The sequence below is a fragment of the Ceratotherium simum genome, chromosome 35 (assembly GCF_057802395.1).
Source record: "Ceratotherium simum simum isolate JZ-2026a chromosome 35, ASM5780239v1, whole genome shotgun sequence".
NCBI lineage: Eukaryota > Metazoa > Chordata > Mammalia > Perissodactyla > Rhinocerotidae > Ceratotherium > Ceratotherium simum.
The window spans coordinates 15,069,445-15,092,970 of NC_141934.1; the positions used below are offsets into that span (position 1 = coordinate 15,069,445).

General features: G+C 38.1%; 1 protein-coding gene across 4 annotated transcripts in view; it reads left to right on the top strand.

Annotated features, from left to right (window-relative positions):
• SPPL3 (signal peptide peptidase like 3) overlaps positions 1 to 23,526 on the top strand; it is a 127,333-nt gene that overhangs the window by 72,572 nt on the left and 31,235 nt on the right. For all 4 annotated transcript variants that reach the window (XM_087424095.1, XM_087424097.1, XM_087424096.1 and 1 more), the window contains exon 2: positions 13,178 to 13,255. In XM_087424095.1, coding sequence (XP_087280221.1) covers positions 13,178 to 13,255 — 78 coding nt within the window. The remainder of the gene's footprint in view (positions 1 to 13,177; positions 13,256 to 23,526) is intronic.

Consider the following 23,526-nt stretch of genomic DNA (forward strand, 5'->3'; position numbering starts at 1 on the left):
CTGAGGAAGACTGGCCCTGAGCTAACATCCGTGCCCATCTTCCTCCACTTGATGTGGGACGCCGCCACAGCATGGCTTGACAAGCGGTGCATCGCTGTGCACCCGGGATCCTAACCTGGGCCGCCAGCGGTGGAGCACGCACACTTAACCGCTACACCATGGGGCCGGCCCCTATAAAGTTCTAAAGCAGTCTTCAATAGTGATATAAAACTGTCTTCAAAAGCGTCATTATAATTTTCTTTTCTGAAAATGAGTCCCTTTGTCAAATGAAAATGCATAAAACACTTTATCCAACTTGTGCCTTTGTACTTTGAGGAAACCAATTGCCTGATTTTTGCCTAGTTTTTCCCTTGCCTTATAAATGTGTCTGTTATAGCCAATATAGGGCTATTTCTGGCTGTTGGTGTTTTAACACAGGAGTCGTAATTATGTTGCTGAATGTACGCTGAAATCGCCAGAAAACGCACATGCTTTTGAAATTGTAATATGAGGACCTAAGAGAGTAATTCATAGGAAAGAATTGAAGCATATTGCCATGGAAGCCTTCAATGAGCAGTCTTCTTTCTGTTTCACTGAAATCCCTGTAAATCCTTTCTTATCCTCCTAGGCAATAAAATGTGTCTGACAACAAAATGGCTCCAGATCATCTTCACTGCCTTGGAAACTAATACCTTTCTTTCATAGGAATTTGCTCAGTCATCCGATTTTGTATCTCTGATAGAAGTAATTACTTTTTCACTATACTAGCTTGGTAAAATGTAAAATATTAATATATGGTGCCTCTCATATATGTTCTTTCCATAAAGTATTTGCTGCTAATGGAGGGATATGAAGAATGAAGATTCTTTCTAATCCAAAAATATTTTGATAATGGAAATCCACCACATCTTCATGGTGTGACTCACAGATATTCATGGCTATTGCTAGCCTATCTGTACACACACACATCCCCCTCTGTGCAAGATAGGAAATAGCGCCTCCCTAACCAGATGGGTTCAGGCTCATAAATATCATGTTTGTGAAAGGAAAAGATACCCCACATCAGGTGGCTGCATCTACCCAGTAGGACTCAAGGTTCTGCTCACCAAGCTGTGTGCCCAATATGGAGATGCGTCCCCCAGAAGGAAAGAGTGGATTGTATGTTAACACTCGACCACGCTCTTGGCCAGGTGCCCTTGTGCAGTTACAACAATATACAGCAAAGGTCGGCCAACTTTTTCTGTATACGGCCTGATAGTAAATATATTGGGTTCTGTGAACTGTCACAGCTACTCAGCTCTGCCAATACCTAAATGAATGAGCTTGGCTGTGTTGATTGAAATAGGAGTATGCCGTAGTTTGCCCACTCCTGGTATGTGGCAACTCATAGCACTTCCCATAGCACTTTATTTCTCTGTTAAAACATTATATTCTGCCACCTTACATGGTGTGTCTTTTTTACTAGATTGTAACCTTCTTAAGTGACTGTCTTAATTCACTTTTTGTATCTTGCACATGAAGATTGTTTAATTTATGGTTAAAAATTTTTTTTGGGTGGGGAACATTGGCCGTGAGCTAACATGTGTTGCCAATCTTCCTCTTTTTGCTTAAGGAGGATTGTTGCTGAGCTAACATCTATGCCACTCTTTTCTGTCTTGTATGTGGGACACTGCTGCAGCATGGCTTGATGAGCGGTGTGTAGGTCTACGCCCGGAATCCAAACCCACAAACCCTGGGCCGCCAAAGCGGAACATGCAAACTTAACCACTACGCCACCGGGCCAGCCCCTATGGTTAAAATTTTATTTGATAAGATATTTATTCCGTTTTTTCTTGCAACACCAGTTTTACTTGAAGAATGACTAGTGGACAAACTAGAGTTATTCACATTTGGGTATCTGGCAGACAGAGTCTCAAAAATGAATAAAGTGAGGGGTCAGCCCGGTGGCACAAGTGGTTAAGTGCACTCGCTCCACTGCGGCGGCCTGGGGTCCGCCGGTTCAGATCCCAGGCGCGCACCGACGCACCACTTGTCAGGCCATGCTGTGGCGGCGTCCCATATAAAGTGGAGAAAGATGGGCATGGATGTTAGCCCAGAGCCAGTCTTCTTCAGCAAAAAGAGGAGGATTGGCAGATGTTAGCTCAGGGCAGATCTTCCTCACAAAAAAAAAAAAAAAAGAAATTACCACTTGTTGAATTTTAGTGTAGTATCAAAGAAGAATATCCTCAAAAATCCAAAAAGGTTATTAAAATACCTCACCCTTTGCCGACTACCTATCTGTGTAAGGTTGGATTTTTTTCCTCATAGAGTTCAAACAGAGCAGCGTATGGCAACAGATTGAATGCAGAAGCAGATATGAGAATCTGTCTTTTATTTAAGCCAGACATTAAAGAGGTTTGCATAAATGTAAAAGAATGGCACTTGTCTCACTAAATTCTTTTTTGTTTGGAAAATAGTTATCTTTCCTTTAAAAATGTCATGTTAGGGCCGGCCCTGTGGCTTGGTGGTTAAATGCGCGCGCTGCGATGCTGGTGGCCCGGGTTCGGATCCTGGGTGCGCATCGAGGCACCACTTCTCCGTTCATCCTGAGGCCGAGTCCCGCATACAGCAACTAGAAGGATGTGCAGCTACGACATACAACTATCCACTGGGGCTTTGGGGGGAAAAATAAAATAAATAAAATCTTTAAAAAAAAAAAAATGTCATGTTAATGTGTGATGGTTTTATTATACTTAAATGAATTAGTAAATAAGTATTTTTTAACTGTTCTCAGTTTTAATTTCTAACATGGTAAATATTAATAGCTATAATCCACAGGAACAAAAGGTCTTAGGGATCCTCAATTTTAAGAGTGTAAATGATTTCAAGACCAAAAAGTTTGCAGAGTGCTGGTATACAGCAGTGTCTGTGCAGGGTTGGAATAGTAGTTGCTTGGTTTGTTGGGTGGACAAGAGTGCTTTCATTGTATAGCTGGAAGGCTGACACATAGAACATGTTATAGAACAGTACTCTCTGTGTCTCTGTTTGGCATGATTTTTAGCAGGATATGTGTTATAAGCGCTTGCTGGTAAAGTGGCTAGAAATAGATGTTTGGCTATAGAGTGGTTAACTAAAATCCAACATGGTTCCAAGAATCTTAGGGTGTGTAGAATATAATCTTATATATGAGAGAACTTTCTAGTAGTTCTTTGTCTTTGTCTGTTAAGGCTTGAGGGAATGTAGTTAAAGAATCAGTGGTTTTCGTAATGACCTTATGAAATAGTTCAGCTCAATAGCTGACCTGTACCAATATATCGCTTGGCAAAGTCTTCAAGTATGTTTTCGGTACAGTTCGCTAACCTGATTTTGGCATGTCTCAAATGGATGTATTTAGTTTCTTTTTGCATTTCAGTAAGAATTCCTTTATTTCAGAGTGTAGAGTAGTTCCTGTCTTTCATGTGCATCCACAATCTCTGGAAACACACACCTGGGTAGGAAAGCCTGAGAGACGACACATTTCTGTTCATGCTTTGGGTAGAGTCTGAAGGGTAGGAGAGGGAGAGACTGTGAAATAAATAAGATCTCTGGGCTTTGATTTCCTAGACATGGCCAGACTACCCACCCTTTTTCCTTGCAATACCTTTTCCTCCTTGCCTGCCCCATCCTAGTCTTACCCCAGAGCCCAGACCCCAATTCCCGTAGTAAAATCCTAGGATCTCTGTACTTCTGAAATGCTGATGAATCTTACTCCAATTCTTTGTGTGGGCAAAGAGAACAGAGAGAGGTGTGGGCAAGGCATTCTCCCTCTCCATCATTATCAGCACTGAAAACTTTTAGACATTTTTGAAACAGCTGTATGCTTATTTTTATGGGCTTATAGAGTAGGTAAAAAGTGAGCCTATTTCAGGAGACCAAGGGCATGTACAAATATTGGGCAAAGCAATCTGTTCGGCAAAGGAAAAAAAAGACCTTGTGGGTTAGACCCTAGGGCTGGCTAAATGTTTTAAAAATTGACCCAGGGGCTGGCCCGGTGGCGCAGGCGGTTAAGTGCGCGCACTCCGCTGCGGCGGCCCTGGGTTCGCACATTTGGATCCCAGGCGCGCACGGACGTGCCGCTTGTCAAGCCATGCTGTGGCGGCGTCCCATATAAAATGGAGGAAGATGGGCGTGACTGTTAGCTCAGGGCCAGTCTTCCTCAGCAAAAAGAGGAGGATTGGCATCAGATGTTAGCTCAGGGTTAGTCTTCCTCACAAAAAAAAAAAAAAAATGACCCGAAAGAAGAATTTCCACTAGGTTGATTAAACCAACCAGAGACTCTGACCCCATAATGGCTTACCTTCATCTCTCTCTGCTGGTATGAAGTAGGACATAAACCACTTTTAAATCTGTAAATGTTGGGTGATTAAAAGAAGAAAATGAAGGGGGCCAGCCCGGTAGCGCAAGCAGTTAAGTGCGCACGCTCTGCTGAGGCGGTCCAGGGTTCGCCGGTTCGGATCCTGGGCGCGCACGGACGCATTGCTTGTTAAGCCATGCTGTGGCGGTGTTCCATATAAAGTAGAGGAAGGTGGGCATGGATGTTAGCCTAGGGCCAATTTTCCTCAGCAAAAAAGAGGATGATTGGCATTGGATGTTAGTTCAGGGCTGGTCTTCCTCACAAAGAAAAAAAAAAAAAGAAAATGAATGTTACAGGTTTTTAGCAGCCTGGAAACAGTGTTGTCTTTGTGCCAGTTTACCTATAACATGTCAGTGACCAACCAAATGAAAGACAATTGTCTGTGAGAGGATACTTCTGGTAATATCTCTGTATTTTGGAGGAAAAACACAACATAAAACCTAGAATCTTGAAAATAAAAATTAGTTGGGCCTTCAAGTTCGTGTAGGCCAAAAGAGGATTTTATAGAGACTGGAAAGAGGTAAAGGCTTGCCCAGGGAAGATCAAATGGCTAGTTATGGTATAAAGATAGAAACGGGAACCTCCTGACTCAAAATTTGTCACCAATTTGGGGCAGATGATGAAATCAATTTGGGAGACTCTGAAGTTAGGCTGCCTATGTTCAGAACTGCACCTGACTCCTTATCTCAAAAAAGGTGATAATCACACAGGTCCACAATTCCTCAAACCCCAAACTCTGAAAACTCAGAGTTTTTCTGTAATTCATCTGGAAGCAAAACTTGACCTAAACTGATATGAGGCTATTTACAGTCTTTACTTATCCTTCTTAAGTAGTGTGACTATTCATGTGTTTTGCTACAGAAATATTAATATTTGCTTAGAGTACTGCCCCACCCAATGGGGGTGTTTTTCTTTACCAAAAAATTCTAAATTCCGAAACACATCTGTTCTCAAGGTATTTTTTTCGATAAAGAGTTGTGAACATTTAGGACTTACCTCATAGAATGGTTGTGAGAATTAAATGCTCAGTAACATGTTGATGTTGTTGCTCTTACCACCAATAAAACCCCAGAACCCCAGTTTTGAAGTAGAACATGGGTATCTTTCTATACAGGTGTATGTCAGGGCACTGGAACTTCCTGCAGTGATGGAAATGGTCTTTATCCGGCCATCCAATACAGTAGCCACCAGCTTTTGAACACTTGAAATTCAACAAGTGCAACTGAGGAACTGAGTTTTCAATTTAATTAAAATTTAAATAGCCAAATGTGGCTAGTGGCTGCCATATTGGACAGCACAGCTTTGTGTAATTGATCTGAATTGATGTTCCATTTAAACTCTACTTTTGCTTTCTTTGTAATTGTCTTTCTATTGATTAAGATACAGCATGCGCCAGCAAATTATTAGCACCAGTAAAACCCCAGAACCCCAGTTTTGAAATATAACGTGGGTATCTTTCTATACAGGTGTATGCAAATTATTTGTTGGCTAAGACAGCTAGTGTGAGAGGGAGAACTTGTGTTTCTAAGTACATCCTAGGCTTATCATCAGCTAATAGTTCCTTCTTCCTCCAAGGTTTTTAAAGACTTAAAGTGTACATATTTCTGCTTGAACTTGACACAGGCAGTCGCTAATGAAATCAACTTAAGTGATTCGTAAAATATAATGCATCTATGCCAAGGAGTCCCTAAACTTAGAGAATTTAAGTGGCAGAAAGTTCCCTGCTAAATTTTCCAGAAGAAAAACTTCATGGTAAAGTAGTTTTAGGGTAGCAAAATATTCCAACATGTTTGATGTTAGTAACAGAATGTGCTAATATGTTCACATTTGTTAAGCAGATGTTATTTTCCAAAAATTATTTCCATACACATTTTAAATGTAATATAATGTACAATATCAATGTTTTTATAATTCCCCTACTCTAGATAGGAGTTGTTCGAGTACATCTGCTAAAGTGCAAGATGCAGTTCTTCCTAATGCTGTTTTCACAGGAGATTTTGAGTGTGCAGTACCATGATGTAGACATTATCCTTACCTGTGGGAGTCCATGGTAAAAGGGCAATAGAAATGTTCCTGTCTTCACTAAATCTTAAATTGACTAAAAAGAGAGGCATAGGCAAAGGCATCCATTTGTTTCTGTTGTTTTTCGTTTGTTTCTATTTCAACAGTCTGCCCTCCTAATTCAGAAAGTTAAGTAAGATGGAAAAGTATGAAACATCGGGAGATACTGTTGTTGTTAATAACTTAGAAATGGGACTTTCTAGACAGTGTTCATGTGGTTAAAAGTTGTGTTCATCGAACCTGGAAGATTTTTCTTTATAAAAAAAAGGAAAGAAGAGTACTTTCTATATTGTCAAGTTTTCCATGTCTTAATTTTATAGCAAAAGACCAGTAAGGCAAGGCCACAGAAAGAATAGCTCCTAATACATAGTTGAGTTTTAAAAAAGAAGTTATAAAAGAACATATGTGTTTCCCTATTTATGGTGTGCATACATTCTATACACACAGTTTATATGGAAGAATACATACACTAAATTGTAAACAGTGTCCACTGCTAGGGAATGGGAGTACAGAGAGAGGAGGAGAGAGGGAGCACTTGTACTTTTGCTTGATATACCTAGCTATTATTTGAATTTTTACAGTCAACATGAATCATTTTTGTAATTTTTAAAAAAGAAAATTGATAGTGTTTTAAAAATGCAAGTTGGCTAAAATTAATTTTAATCCATGTTCTGTATTTTATAATGAATTATTTTTGTTAAAAGGCTTTTTGGAAAACTTTCATAATGGTAGTTTGAATTGAAAAATATATGAAATTTCAAATAACACCATGAAATAAGTTATAACTTCTAATTATGTGATATTTGTCACGGTTTGCAATGTTGTTATAACTTTTATTAAAAGTTTTATTATGGGGGCCGGCCCCGTGGCTTAGCAGTTAAGTGCTCACGCTCCACTACTGGTGGCCTGGGTTCAGATCCCGGGTGCGCACCGACGCACCGCTTCTCCGGCCATGCTGAGGCCGTGTCCCACATACAGCAACTAGAAGGATGTGCAACTATGACATACAACTGTCTACTGGGGCTTTGGGGAAAAAAAGGAGGAGGATTGGCAATAGATGTTAGCTCAGAGCCGGTCTTCCTCAGCAAAAAGAGGAGGATTAGCATGGATGTTAGCTCAGGGCTGATCTTCCTCACAAAAAAAAAAAGAAAAAAGTTTTATTATAACCATGGACTATCTCAGGAGTCAGCTTTAACCAGATTTTCTTATACAGATTTAATTGAAAAATAAAACTGTTCAGTCTAGAAGAAACTATTGGACATCAGAACATTTTTTCTGAAACCATGCATTTAGTTCTGCAGTGGTTAACATGCTTATTGCCAGGATATGGAGATGAGAACTGGTAGCCCTAATCAGCCTCTTCATAAGGTATTTTACACATGGTGAAGCCCTCGCCTTGAAAAAGACTGTGAAGTCAGTGACTTACAAGGTGGTTGGCCACACAGACTAGAGCACAGCACAGAGGATCTGTGGAGGAGGAGGAACTGGTTTAACTAAAATTCAACCTAGACTTCTAGATAAGTCTTAAGTGATGAGTCTCTGGAGAGTCTCCATGGATTTGAGAGACGCAGCAAAAAGAATAATCAATAATATCAGACCTTAAGACACTGAGTTGGGAAGTTTAGACATTCAGTCTACCTTTTAGGTAATGACAGCATGCTTCAGAGTACAAAGGATACAAAAAAACCAAGTGATCCAAGTCAAAAGAAAAGTTCCTCAAAAAAACAAAAAAGCTGCCTTTGTTTTTTATAGCTCTGAAGTCTGGAAAAAAATTTAAATTGTTTTTAAAAATGCCTGCTAGCCCTTAATCATATGAAAAGCTGCTCAGTCTCACTTTTAATTAATTTAAAATTTTTAATTATATCAGAAAACTAATTAATGCAAATGAAAACCATATTGAGGTACCAATTTTCATCTCTCGGATTGGTAAAAAATTAGACAAAACTCACTGTTGACAAGGCTTTGGAAAACAGGTACCCTAATCCATCACTGGTGAGAGTGCAAAATGATATAACCTCTCTGGAGGATAGTTTGGCAATAGCTATCAGATTGCAAGTGCATTTCCTCTTCAATCCAGCAGTTGCACTTTTAAGAACTTTGTTCTACACAGATGTGTCATTTCATGTGTGTGCAATGCAGGTATAATTTACAAGGCTCTTTTGTGTGTGTGTGTGTGTGTGTGTAATATCAGTCCTGAGCTAACATCCATGCCAATCCTCTTTTTTTTTTGCTGAGGAAGACCGGCCCTGAGTTAATATCTATTGCCAATCCTCCTCCTTTTTTTTTCCTTTTTCTCCCCAAGACCCCAGTAGATAGTTGTATGTCATAGTTGCACATCCTTCTAGTTACTGTATGTGGGACGCCGCCTCAGCATGGCTGGACAAGTGGTGCGTCGGTGCGCGCCCGGGATCCGAACCCGGGCCGCCAGTAGCGGAGCGCGCGCGCTTAACTGCTAAGCCACGGGGCTGGCCCCTACAAGGCTCTTTATTGCAAAATTGTTTGTAACAGAATTTTTGGAAACAACTACAATGTTCATCTAAAAGGGATTTGTTTTTTACAAAACAAAAATTGTGGTGTATCCACACAAATGAAATACTGTGCAGATGTTTAAAGAAAATGAAAATAGGGGCTGGCCCCGTGGCGTAGCGGTTAAGTGCATGTGCTCTGCTGCTGGCTGCCCGGGTTCGGATCCCGGGCATGCACCAATGCACTGCTTGTCAAGCCATGCTGTGGCGGCAGCCCATATAAAGTGGAGGAAGAGGGGCACAGATGTTAGCCCAGCGCCAGTCTTCCTTAGCAAACAAGTGGAGAATTGGCATGGATGTTAGCTCATGGCTGATCTCCCTCACAAAAAAAAAAAAAAAAAAAAAGAAAATGAAAATAAAGAAGAGAAAGATCTCCACATACTAATATAGGAAGATTTCTGGGTTATATTGTAAAAACAGGAGTGGGAGTGAGGGAGTACAGAGCAGTGTATTTATTAGTCTACCTTTTGTATAAGAAATGGTGAGAAATATTTTTTTAACATATTTATTCCTAATAAAAATGGTTATCCAGGGCCGGCCCCGTGGCTTAGCGGTTAAGTGCGTGCGCTCCGATGCAGGCGGCCCGGGTTCGGATCCCGGGCGCGCACAGACGCACTGCTTCTCCGGCCCTGCTGAGGCCGCTTCCCACATACAGCAACTAGAAGAATGTGCAACTATGACATACAACTATCGCCTGGGGCTTTAGGGGAAAAATAAATAAATAAAAAAAAAATTAAAAAAAAAATGGTTATCTGAAGAGGACCTGGGGGGAACTAGATGAGAGTGAGACTGTTCAGTGTGTATCTTTATATACATATATATAATAAAGTTTTGATTTTTGTACGATGTGAATATGTGACCTATTCCAAAAAAATTTTTTCTTAATTTTAAGAAAATATTCCTTCTAAACAGAGGTCATTTGTTTTCAGAATTTTGAAAGATATGTGCAAAGATTATGTCAGAGCAAAAAACATAATTTTAGAATAAAGAGAAATGATTGAATCAATTTTCCTAATATATGAGGTGCGCTGTCTCAGGCACCTCTGGTGGATCAGCCCTGTCTGTATCATCTGCTTGTCTGAAAGAGGACGCACTGGCAGCCACAGCTGCGTTACTGGCAGAGGCTAGCAGAGAAGCTGGAGGGGCCGTCCCGTCTCCTGCATTTCCGTCCCCTTTGCCAGCTGAAACTTCAGGAAAAGGTGGCTGCCCGCTGTGGGGTGCTGTGGGACAGAACTCATGACCCACAACACACATCCCTGTGTTCATCTGCCTCTCGTGTTTTTCGTTGTATCACCATCTCAAAGACTTTGCTGTGCAAAAAGGTTTTACTTTTTTTTTTTTTTTTTAAGTTTTTGTTGTGGAAGTTTTCAAAATACACAGAAATAGAGAGAAGAGTATTAATGAACTCCCATGTACCTATTATTCCAGCTTCAATAACTAAAAACAATTCTCTTTAAAAAAAAAAAGCAAAAAACTGCTGGGCCAGCCCCATGGCTTAGCAGTTAAGCGCGCGCGCTCCGCTGCTGGTGGCCCGTGTTCGGATCCCGGGCGTGCACCGACGCACCACTTCTCCAGCTATGCTGAGGCCGTGTCCCACATACAGCAACTAGAAGGATGTGCAGCTATGACATACAACAATCTACTGGGGCTTTGGGGGGAAAATAAATAAATAAAAATCTTTAAAAAAAAAACGAACAAAAAAACTATGCCTCCTTTTTTGTTCCTGGAATTCTTTAAAGCAAACCTTAAATCATAACATTTCACCCATAAATACTTCAGTATGTATCTCTAATAACTAAAGATAAAAAAAATGACATTACAGACTACAACTTCTTATCATGAAATTTCATTATTTAGAAAGATTAAAGGAAACGTCTCCTCCTCTGTATTCATCAGTCTTTCCCTGTTCACTGGGATAATTTCCAGTCAGCATATAAAAAAAGTTGAGTATCTCTTATCTTAAAAAGAAAAAGAAATTAAGGCCTCCCTCATCCTTTCATTCCCCTCCAGCTGCTGTTCTCTTCCCTATACTTTTCAAAAAGCTATCTTCATTTCTTTAACTTTAATTTCTCAGCCAATTCCAGTCTGACTCCCATCCCCACCACACCACTAAAACTGTTCTTGCTAACGTCACCAGTGACTTACACGTTGAATAAATCCAGTGGACACTTAGTGTTCATCTTGCTGGACCTCTCAGCCACCTTCAGTTAGAGGTGACCTCTCCCTCTTGATACTAACAGTGAATGTTAATTTAGTACTTACTGTGTTCAGCTCTTTATATGAATTATCTCATTTAATTCTTTAACAGCTCTTTGAGGTAGGTGTTGTCTTTATCCCCATTTTATAGATGAAGAAGCTGTAGCTTAGAGAGGTTAAGTAACTAGTCCAACCACTAGTAAGAGAGCAGGGGTTTAAATTCAGACACCATCTGGTCCTTCTGCCTCTTTGAAACATTCTCATCACTTACCTTGCTATCCTGGGTTTTCTTTCTCTTTCTCTGTTTCGTTTTGGTTTTCTTTGCAGCTCCTCCTCCTTCCTGATCTTTAAATTTTCAAGTTTCTCAGGCTTTAACCCAAGTCCTCTTCTCACTGCTGCTAGGCAATCTCACCCACAACTATGGCTTCACTTACCATGTCAAAGGTGATGAGCTCCCAGTATATATCTTTAGCTTAGACCCAGATATCCAACTGTCTCCTCAGTACCTCCAAAACCTAGCTTTGAATCTGCTCCTCCTATGTTGCCTTTTTGCTAAATGGTACAGCCATCCACCAGCTGCTCCGCAGAAACCTGGGAATCCTCTCCTAGCTCCTATAAATAGGAGTAATCGCCAAGTCCTATTTATTGTCTCTTGTATCTTTCTCATCTGTCTATCTCCCTAAGGAAAACATCCTCCCACACACACACTTCTTAGATAGGATCCACTTATAAATTCTCAGAGTACCCTGTATTTGTCTTTCTCTCCTTTATAACATTTTCCATAATAATATTCACTTGCTTATGTTAACGTTTTGTTTTCATTCCTTTAGAATGAAGTTTAACTTTTTATTCCTTTAGAAAAGACATTCAGGGAGGGACCAAGGCAGTCTTGTTTGTTATTACATCCCCAGCGGCTAGCAGAGTACCTGGCCCAGAGGCATCATTAAATATTTGCTGAATGAAAAAATAAAGAGAAATTTGTTTTAGGAAAAACCCCTAACAAGAATCAGTAGTGTGAAGGGTGAACTCCTGGAGACAGACTTAAAATCGAGATTTCTGATAGTCAAGCCGTAGAAAGGAGCTAAGGAATTGGCAGTCGGATTGAGAGAAGTAGGGTAATCAGGGATGTGGAAGTTGCAGGACTCACTGACTTTCGCTGCGTGTGGGAAGTAAGAGAAGGGGGTGTCAAGAATGCAGTAGATTTCTAGCTTTGACAGCTGAGGGAAGCATGATACCATTTCTTGAAAGGATCATGTATGAAGGAAAGAATAATAACTTTAGTTTTGGACCTGTTGACTTTGAAGAGCCTCCTTTAGGACACCCAGACAGAGAGAACCAATAGGCAGTTATGAAAACAGAAATAGAATTGAGGGGAGAGAGAGAGGCTTTACCTTATCGCTGAGTAAAACCAGTAAAATACTATTGATAATTCAAGTGTGAACTGATAACAGTTTAGTCATTGAGATTTTTTTATCATTGGTACAGAGTTGGTAGCTATTTTGATACTTTTTAAATTGGGAGTGGATGTTATAAGCATATATTGTGTATCATACAGAGATGGGATTTTTACATTAATATCGTTTGACATCCTGTGAATGTTAACTAATAATAGCTGTGAATCTATACATTTATTCTTTATGTTAAACTAGCAGATCTCGTTTTGATTCTGTTATTTTGTTAATGCTAATTTACATCTTTTTTTTTCTTGTTAAAGACAAAAATAAAATTTAGTGGGGGGCCGGCCCCGTGGCTTGGTGGTTAAGTGCGTGCGCTCCACTGCCGGCGGCCCGGGTTCGGATCCCGGGTGCGCACCGAGGCACCACTCCTCCAGCCATGCTGAGGCCGCGTCCCACATACAGCAACTAGAAGGATGTGCAGCTATGACAGACAACTATGTACTGGGGCTTTGGGGAAAAATAAATAAATAAAATCTTTAAAAAAAAAAAAAAAAATTTAGTGGGGTTTGTAGACTGCATTAGACTGTGAACTCCATGAGAACTTGCTGCCATGTGATTTCAATTTTTTTTCCTCTTTTTTTTTCTAGGGCCTATTCCCTGGTGGATTCCAGTCAAGTGTCTACATTTCTCATTTCCATTCTACTTATAGTCTATGGTAGTTTCAGGTAAGATGCTCTCAAAATGGGAGTGATTTCAACTGGAGGTGGAAGAAGCATTTCTTTGAAAGTGTTGGCACGAAAACTTACTGCTTTGTGAGGAGAAACATGACCTTGACAGGAATTGAGTTAGAACGGGATAATTACGATATTTATTCTTTGGTTGGCTGCTGTTAAAACACTTCTTGGTTTTGCTTACGACTTAGGCATTTTAATGCAAACATGCAAAAACTAATTGCTTAACTTCTGATTCTGAAAATAATGACTCTCGTAAGTATACTCATTGGGAAGGTTAAGGAGAGAATCCTTAACAGTGATTTTACAGAATCTCAAAGGGAGCAGAAAGTTTTCTTAATACAAAGACATTAACATAGGTTGAGCCATATGAAATTGCCAGTAGTCGACTTTTTTTGACCTACAGAAATAATTTCATATGGTTCAACCTACTGTTATTAGGATTGTGCACAGTAGCATTTACCAAGTATTCTCTCTGCTGACCTTGGGAATGCTAAGCCTGGATCCCCTTGAAATCCCTGTCCTAGTGGGCACCCATAGGAATACAGAGGAAAATCAGGAAGCTAGACACTCCCTTCTTATTTTCACTATCCTTACTTAAGAGGAACTTTAGTGGTTATATAACTCAAATAATTGTGTGGCTGGTACACTTAAAAATGAAGGCTGCCTGAGAAATTTTAAATTGAGAACTTGAAAGGGAGTGATGGTGATAAATGAAATAATCAGGCATAAGAATTTTGAACTATCCAGTATTATATCTGGATTTTAATAAGTACTTGGTAAAATCATAGACTTCCAGGCTTTACCTCAACACTGACTAGAACAGGTAAAATACTGTTGCTAATTCCAGTGTCAACTGATAAAAATTTTAATCATTGAGACTTCTCCTGAGAGCCCTAGGTTCATAACCACTCTTGGGAGCATTAATCAAGCCAGAACAACTTAGAACTTTATCAACATGATCTTGATATTTTTTATCTCTATCCTTTGGACAGGATTCTGATTTTTTTCTCTTTGAGTATGTAATGTATCAACATTTCAAAACACTTTGTAATTAAAAAAAAAAATCTTTAGACTCACAACCCTAATAGTACTTTCATTAATACAAATGTCCTTTTCTTTGGCATATACTTAAATACTGTGTACATTTTCATAGTTTACATCATTTATATTCTGATTATTTTTACCTAACAAAAATATTTTCCACAATCATCTTCATACTAATTTTTAGTAATTTGATATTTCTTTGTTACTATGTTATTCTGCTCTTGTTGGACATGTGGGTTGTTCAAGTTGACCATCTTTTTATGTGTTCTTTTGCTTTGGTTGAAGTATATTCTTAAAATAAATGTCCAAAAGTTGAAATACTTCACCAGAGAGTATGAACGGGCTCTTACTACATGTTGCCATATTGTTTTCCAGAAGGGTAATACCAATTTAGGATTAGGCAAGATTTAAACAAAATTTTATGTGATAAATGTACCGTAGAATTATATCACATAGATGGAAAGGATTTCTCTGGTGTACCGTCTTATTTTACATATGAGGAAACTGAAGCCCAAAAAGATGAGGTAACTTGACAAAGATACACAACTAGTTGGTAGCAAAGTCTAGATTGTAACCCAGTTTTCAAGACTTCTGGTCTAATACCATATGTCTTTTATACTTTAATAATGCATTTTCTGCACAAAATAAATCAGGGTACCTCTAATTATACATTTAAATTAACCTCAGAATAAGTTTGAAAGTTTTTCCTCCTCTCCTATTTTCAGGAAAAGATTATGTAAAATTGTGTTATTTCTTCTTGAAGTATTTGGTAGAAGTCACCAGTGCAGCCATCTCAAGTCGGGCTTTTCTTTGTGGGAAGATTTTTTTGTTTTTGTTTTTTCCTGCTTTGTTCACTTTTTTTTTTTTTTTTTTAAGTATTGGTAAGGGCTTTTTTTTTTAATTGTAAAATACACATAGCATAAAATTTACCATTTTAACCATTTTTAAGTATACAGTTCAGTAGCAAGTAAGGGCTTTTTTAAACAGATGTTATTATTGTCTATCTTTTTATTATAGTCATTCTAGAACTGGGGTGTGAAATGATATCTCATTGTGGCTTTGATTGCATTTCCCTAATAACTGAATTAGGATGATGAAGAGATATTGAGCATCTTTTCATGTGCTTATTGGCCATTTGTTTTTCTTCTTTGGTGAAATGTCTATTCAGATCTTTTCCCATTTTTAAATTGAGCTGTTTGTTTTATACTGAGTTGTAACAGTTATTATTCTAGGTGCAAGTTCTCTCGCAGTTGTATGATTTGCAAATATTTTCTCAGTCTCTGGTTTGCCTTTCATTTTCTTAATAGTATCTTTTGAAGTATAAACATCTTTAATTTTGGTAAAGTCCAACTTACCAATTTTTTGTTTTATGGTCATGCTTTTGGTGTTGTACCAAAGAACTCTTTGCCTAAATCCACAGGCACAAAGATTTTTCTCCTATGTTTTCTTTAAGAAGTTTTACAGTTTAACTTCTTACGTTTAAGTCTGTAATTCTTTTTGATTTAATTTTTGTGTATGATATGAAGTACAAATCTAAATTCATCTTTATGAAGTTGGCTATCCAGTTGTCCCAGCACCATTTGTTGAAAAGATTATCCTTCATCCCATTGAATTGCCTTGACACCACTGTCAAAAATCAGTTGACCATGAATGTAAGGATTTGTCATTGGACTCCCATTTCTGTTCTGTTGGTCGATAGGTCTCTTATTATGCCAGTACCACAGTGTCTTGATTGCTGTAGCTTTTATAGTAAGTGTTGAAATCTAGTAGTGTAAGTACTACAACTTTGTTCTCTTTGAAAATTGTCTGGCTACTTTAGATCCTTTGCATTTCCATATAAATTTAGGTTCAGCTGGTCAATTTCTACCAAAAAAAATTCTGCTGGGATTTTGATAGATATTGTGGATCTGTGGATCAATTTGGGGAGAACTGCTATCTTGATAATATTGAATCTTCCAGTCTAGAGACTTGGAATGTCTCTCCATTTATTTAGATCTTCTTTAATTCTTCTTACTAGTGTTTTGTAATTTTCAATGTAGAAGGCTTGCACTTCTTTTGTTAAATTTATTCCTAAGTATTTTGTTCTTTTTGATGTTATGTTTTTAGGGAATATTTTTTTCTTGATTTCATTTTGGGATTGTTCATTGCTAAGTATGTAGAACTATGCTTGATTTTTGTGTGTTGATCTGGTATCTTATAGCTTTGCTGAACTTATTTATTAGTTCTACTAGTTTTTTGTGTATGGATTCCGTAGGTTTTCTGCATACTGGATAATGTGGTCTGCAAATAAAGACAGTTTTGCGTCTTCCTTTCAAATCTGAATGCCTTTAAATTTACTTTCTTCTTTTTTTTTTTCTTATTGTACAGGCTAAAACCTCCAGTACAGTGTTGAATAGAAGGGACAAGAGCACCCATCCTTCCTTGCCTTTTTCCTAATCTTAAGAGGCAAGCATTGAGTTGTTCACCGTTAAGTGTTAGCTGAAGGTTTTTCATAAATGCCCTTTATCAGGTTGAGGAAATTTCCTCCTGTTTCTAATTTATGGAGAGTTTTTATCTTGAATGGGTGTTGTATTTTGTCATATGTTTTTATGCATTTATTGAGATGATCAAGTGGTTTTTGTCCATTGTTCTGTTAATATGTTTTGGTATTGTTAATTGATTTTTGAATGTTGAACCAACCTTGTAGTCCTGGGATAAATTCCACTTAGTCATGGTATCTAACCCTTTTTATATATTGCTGGATACAGTTTGTGGGTATGTTGTGTCTGTGTCCATGAGGGATATGGGCTGTAGGTTTTCTTGTTACACCTTCTATGGCTTTGGCATCTGGGTAATATTGGCCTCATTGAATGAGTTGGAAATTATTTCCTCCTCTTCTGTTTTCTGGAAAAGATTGTGTAGAATTGTATTATTTCTTCTTTAAATATTTGATAGAATTCACCAGTAGGACTACCTAAAGCCAGGCTTTTCTTTTTGGGAAGATTTTTTTGGTTTTGCTTCTTCCTGCTTGGTTCCCCATTTTATTCCTTTCCTTTTTTTGGTAATAGCTTTATTGAGATATAATGTAAATACCATAAAATTCCCCCATGTAAAGTATACAATTCAGTGGTTTTAGTACATTTACATAGTTGTGTGACCATCACCATAATCCAATTTTAGAACATTTTCATCATCCTAAAAGAAACCTTGTACCCATTAGCAGTCATTCCCCTTGCTTCTCTCCCTTGCCCTGGGACCACTAATGAATTTTCTGTCTATAGATTACCTACTCTCGACATTTCATATAAGTGGAATCATACAATATGTGGCCTTTTGTGACTGGCATCTTTCACTTAGCATAATGTTTTTAAAATTCATCTGTGTCATAGCATGTATCAGTATTTCATTCCTTTTTATTGCCAAATAATATTCTCTTTTGTTTATCCATGCATCAATTGATAGACATTTAGGTTGTTTCCACATTTTGGCTGCTGTGAACATTAATGTACAAATTTTTTTATGGATGTGTGTTTTCATTTCTCTTGGGTAGTTATCTAGGATGATGGAACTGCTGGATAATATGGTATCTCTATGTTTAACATTTTGAAGAACTGCTGTTGTTTTTCAAAGCAGTTGCATCCTTTTACATTCCTACCAGCAATGTATGAGGGTTCCAATTTCTCATGTTATTATCTGTCTTTTTGATTATAGATATTTTGTTCTGGTGGATATGAAATGGTATCTCATTGTGATTTTGATTTACATTTCCTTAATGACTAATAATGTTGAGCATCTTTCTGTGTGCTTATTTACCATCTGTGTGTCTTCTTTGGTAAAGTGTCTGTTCAAATCTTTTGCTCATTTTAAAATTAGGTTGTCTTCTGGTTGAGTTTTAAGAATTCTTTGTATATTATAGATACAAGTCCTTTATCAGAAAAATGTTTGCAAAGAGTTTCTCCCAGCCTGTTTTTTTGTCTTTTCCTTTTATGTGTGTTTATAACTGTTATATTTTCCTGATGCATTGACTGAGATAAAATGACCCTCTTTATCTTTAGTAACAATTTTTGTCTTAAAAGTCTTATTTTGTCTGATGTTAGTATAGGCATTCCAGCTCTCTTACAGTTGCATGTGGGAAGATTTTTAATTGCTAATTCTATTTCTTTACTTCTTATAAGTCTACTTGGATTTTCTCTTTCTTCTTCAATCAGTTTTGGTAATTGGTGTCTTTCTAGGATTTATCCATTTCCTCTAAATTGCCTCGTTTGTTGCCATCAGTTTGTCCATACCGTTCTCTTATAAACCTTTTAACTTCTATTGGTCAGTAGTGACATTCTCTCTTTATGTTAGTTATTTGTGTCTTCTGTCTTTTTTTTAATGGTTAGTCTAGCTAAAGGTTTATCAATTTTGTTATCTTGTTGACCTTTTCAAAGAACCAACTTTTGGTTTCATTGATTTTTCTTTTTTTTTTTTTTCTGTTTTCATTGATTTCCACTCGAATCTTTATTATTTCCTTCCTTCTGCTTGCCTTGGGTTTAGTTTGTGCCTCTTTTTCTAATTCCTTAAGGTAGAAGCTAAAGTTATTGATTTGAAACCTTTCTTCTAACATAGCACTTAAAGCTGCAGATTTCCCTCTAAGCACTGCTCTAACTGCATCCCATAAATTTTATGTTTTTATTTTCATCTCACTCAATTCAAGATATTTTCTAACTTCCCTGGTGATTTTTTTCTTTGACCCGTGGGTTCTTTTAACGTGTAGCTTACTTTCCTAATACTTGGGGATATTTCAACATTCTCTCTGTTGAAAAGAATTTCAACAGCCTAATTCAATTCCGTTGTGCTCAGAGACATACTTTTTATGTTTTCAGTCCTTTTAAATTTATTGAGACTTGTTTTATGGCCTAGCAAAAATTATCTATCCTGGAGATTGTTCCATGTGCAGTTGGAAAAATCAACCTTTAACAGAGGGTTGAGAGCAGGAAGTGACATAATCTGGTTTGTGTTTCAGAGGGGTTGTTCTGGGTTCTGTATGGGAAATAGATTGCTCGGTAAGAGAGAAAAGTGGAGTAAGGGAAACCTGGGAGACCTAGTACAGGCAAGAAATGATGATGGCTTGAACTAGGCTAATAGTGGTGAGTGAGAATATCAGTGGATTTAGGACAAGATTACTGATGGAGTGGATATAGTGTGTGTGAGAAAGAGAAGTCAAGGTTTACGGCGTGAACAACTGGATCTAGTGATGGTGCCATTTTTGAGATGGAAAGCTCTGTAAAAGACGTAGATTTTTCGTGGAAACTTGATATACAAAGCAGATACAGTTTGTCAGGAGACAGATATTGGTTCTGGTTTGGCTCTTCCCACGGTTAAATTTTGAGCAAGTAACAACCTCTGCAGACCCCTATCTTGAAAGTTATTTCATTAATTACCAGTATTACTATAATTTATAACAATAGTGGTGTACTGTTAACTATATTCTGACTTGTAATGTTATCTCTCTTTAAGCTTTCCAGAGTGAGGGGCCAGCCCCATGGCGTAGCGGTTAAGTGCGCACGCTCCGCTGCTGGCAGCGCGGGTTGGGATCCCGGGCGCTCACCGACGCACTGCTTGTCAGGCCATGCTGTGGTGGCGTCCCATATAAAGTGGAGGAAGATGGGCACAGATGTTAGCCCAGGGCCAGTCTTCCTCACCAAAAAAAAAAAAAAAAAAAAAAAGCTTTCCAGAGTGAGTTGTAAGTGCATTGTTTTAGTGGCGCTTAATCAAACATATTTTTACAACAAATTTTCACATCACTTTCTAAGTATTTAAAAACAAACCATACTGAAATTACTGCTTTGGTGGGTCAAAATTTGTCAAATATTAGCAATTTCATGTAGTTCAGCCTGATAGATCCTTTTTACTCATTGACCTAGGATCACATAGGGATTTTATGTATGCTGCTTCTCAAAAATACCTTTTTGTAGTAACAGAAACAAAAATTGCAGTAGTCAGTGAGATAACACACTTAGCAAAGTAATTTCCTTGATTCTCGCTTTAACATAAACAACGGATAGCTGGATGAAGAACTGGCCTGTGACTTACAGGGAGTTCTTCATTAACGCACAGCTGGTTGGGTACCCTGCTGAATGATGCTTCCCAGTGTGACTTCTACCATTTGGGCTTTCTACACTTTAGATGCTTCGTAAATGTTGTAAGTGACTTCTGTTCCTTGCTATGAGGGGGTTGGATGGAGATGTATGATTTTTGTTAGCTATTATAAATTTTTTACTTAGATGTTGATTGTGTTAAAGAAACCTGAAGATGAGGAAAATAGCTAATATTTTCCTGAGCATTTATGTGCCAGGTACGGTGCTAAGTGCTTTACATAAAGTCTCATTTAATCGTCACGTCAATTCTACAGGATAGCATATTGTTATTCCCATTTTACAAATGAGGAAACTGGGGCCCAGATATTTTAAGTAGCTTCTCCAAGTGATGGAGCTGGGATTCAAACTCTGGTAGTGCTTTACTGCTGCTGGCTATTGAGAACAATAATAAACTTTTTTTTTTTTTTTTTTAAGATTTTATTTATTTTATTTTTTGCCCCCAAAGCCCCAGTAGATAGTTGTATGCCATAGCTGCACACCCTTCTAGTTGCTGTATGTGGGACTCGGCCTCAGGATGGACAGAGAAGTGGTGCCTCGATGCGCACCCGGGATCCGAACCCGGCCCGCCAGCATCGCAGCGCGCGCACTTAACCACCAAGCCACAGGGCCGGCCCTAAACTTTTTAATCTGAAGCAAATAAATTGATCTGGCAGTAAAGTCAGAAGGATTGGGAAGCTTTCTTAAAAATCTCTTTTGGGTGAATCTTGTTTTCTTCAGCAGTGGTTCTCAGACCGTACTGTGTGTAAAAATCATCTGGGGAAGGTTGATGCAGTAAGCTTGGGATGGTAGCCCAGCACCCTAGCCTCATTCAGGTGACCTACACACCACACTTTGATTACTCTTTTCTTGACTTTCTAAGTTGTTGGTTCTTAATTGCTGGTAGCATTTTAAGGACATTTACTGATATGTTATTTACCCTTTACAACTCTACTGAAACTCTTCTGAAGTTCCCAGAGTTTCCCCTTTTGCTAAATCAAAAAAATTTCCCCTCAGTCTTCATCCTTGATCTGTCCTTGTTTTTTACCACCACTTGCTATTGAAATGTTCTCTCCTGGCTTCCATGATTCACTATGATGCTTCCTTCCATATAGGACATGCACAAAAAAATGTTTTGTTTTGTTTTGTTTTGTTGGTGAGGAAGATTAGCCCTAAGCTAACATCTGCTGCCAGTATTCCTGTATTTTGTATGTGGGATGCTGCAACATCGTGGCTTGATGAGCAGTGTGTAATTCCACACCCGGGATCTGAACCTGCGAACCCCGGGCCACCAAAGCAGAGTGCGGGAACTTAACCACTATGCCACCAGGCTGGCCCCCCAAAAAAGTTTCTTGAATTCAAAGTGCATTATCCTTATTGCCCCCCAGCTGCACAGCCAAATACATTCTTATCTCCTCTGATTTGGGACCATAAAAATATATTATTTGCTCATTTAAATTATCAATTTTATTTATTTAGAGCTGCAAAGACATGAGGAATATCATAAAATATGGGATAAAAGATTTGTGAATTGTACTGGTTATTTCCCACCTGGCTTTCACATTTCTAAGTACAGAGGGAAAATTATACCAAATAAAACTAGATTCTAAAAGCCAAAACAAATCCTTGATTAAAGAACCCTTATGTTTGCCATCCCTTGGCTGAGCTTTGCTAGACTTCCTATATTACTTAAAGCTATCACCTGTCTCTCCTTAATCTTTCCAGCTGCTCAGAAAAAAATAACATAATTACTCATCTAATCAGTATGTCCCCAAAGAGTATGACAAACCTACAGGAGAGCATTTAACAGAGAGAATGAGAGAAGAGAGAGAAACCAAAAACTAACTAGAGGGAAAAATGAAAGCAATAGAAAGGGACTATTCTGATGAGCACATAGACCCAGGAATTACAATATGAGGTTGATTTAAAATTTCTTAGGCAGCTTATTATAGTCATGTGCCATATAGTGACATTTTGGTAAACAGTGGACCACATATACAACAGTGTCCCATAAGGTTAGTACCATATAGTCTAGGTGTGTAGTGGGCTGAGCCATCTAGATTTGTGTACGTACACGCCATGGTGTTCACACAACGACGAAATTGCCTAACAGCGCATTTCTCAAAACTTATCTCTGTTGGTAAGCAACTCATGACTGTACTGGCAAGACACTTGATTTCTGTCCCATAAGGCATCATAGACAAAAAATAACTGGTTTGAAATATATCTAAAAGAAAATCAAAAGGAAGATACACTTTATATTCTCTCTCTCTATATATATATATCTGTATATAATCAGAGGAGATAAGAACATATATATTTATAGAATACTATAAATATAAAACTGCTATATAAAGGAATAATGGAAGTTTTTGTAACTACAGAGTAGCTACTACCTTTTTTAAGGCAAAGCAAGCACCTACCTGTGCTTTCTTTAATGGTGAGGGCAATTTATTTGCTTATACACAAACCTACGCTAGGAAGACAATGGGTTAATAAGACTGCCGAGACAATAAGAAGTGCACTTTATATGATTGCGTTGCCCTTGATACTAAATGCATATAATTGTAAAGTTGGAGCAGTCTCAAAACCAGTCTCACTGTGGCTCACAAATGTCATGATGTTCCAATGGCATATGATACGTTTATCTTTTGAGCTGCTCTTTTGCTGTCATGTTATCTGTCCTACTTTAAGAAAACATAAACAGAAATCTGAACTTACTAGATAACATAGGGAATGGTTATGTACATTGTAATGTATATAGACAAATTCCTTGATATATTTAACAGTTTCATCAGTTCATCTTTAAGTGTTCCGCTTATAAAAACCACTGTAAGTTTTCTAGGAACACATATCTAGCTTAAAGCCAAGTTCAACTATATAGTGTTTCCTTGACCGAGAGAAATCTCCCCTTCATTGTGCCTGCTTCCAATATTAGGATGATCAAAAAACATGGTATTCTTAAAATAAAATATTTAGATAAAAATTCCAATTTGCCTTTCTCCTCCAATATTCACAGTGTACTCTGTTACCAGAATTTAAATGGGCGAACAAGTATAACTTTCAGTAAATATGTTCTCAGCTCCATTTTGCTTCCTGCAATTGTTTACTTTTGCTCTGCCC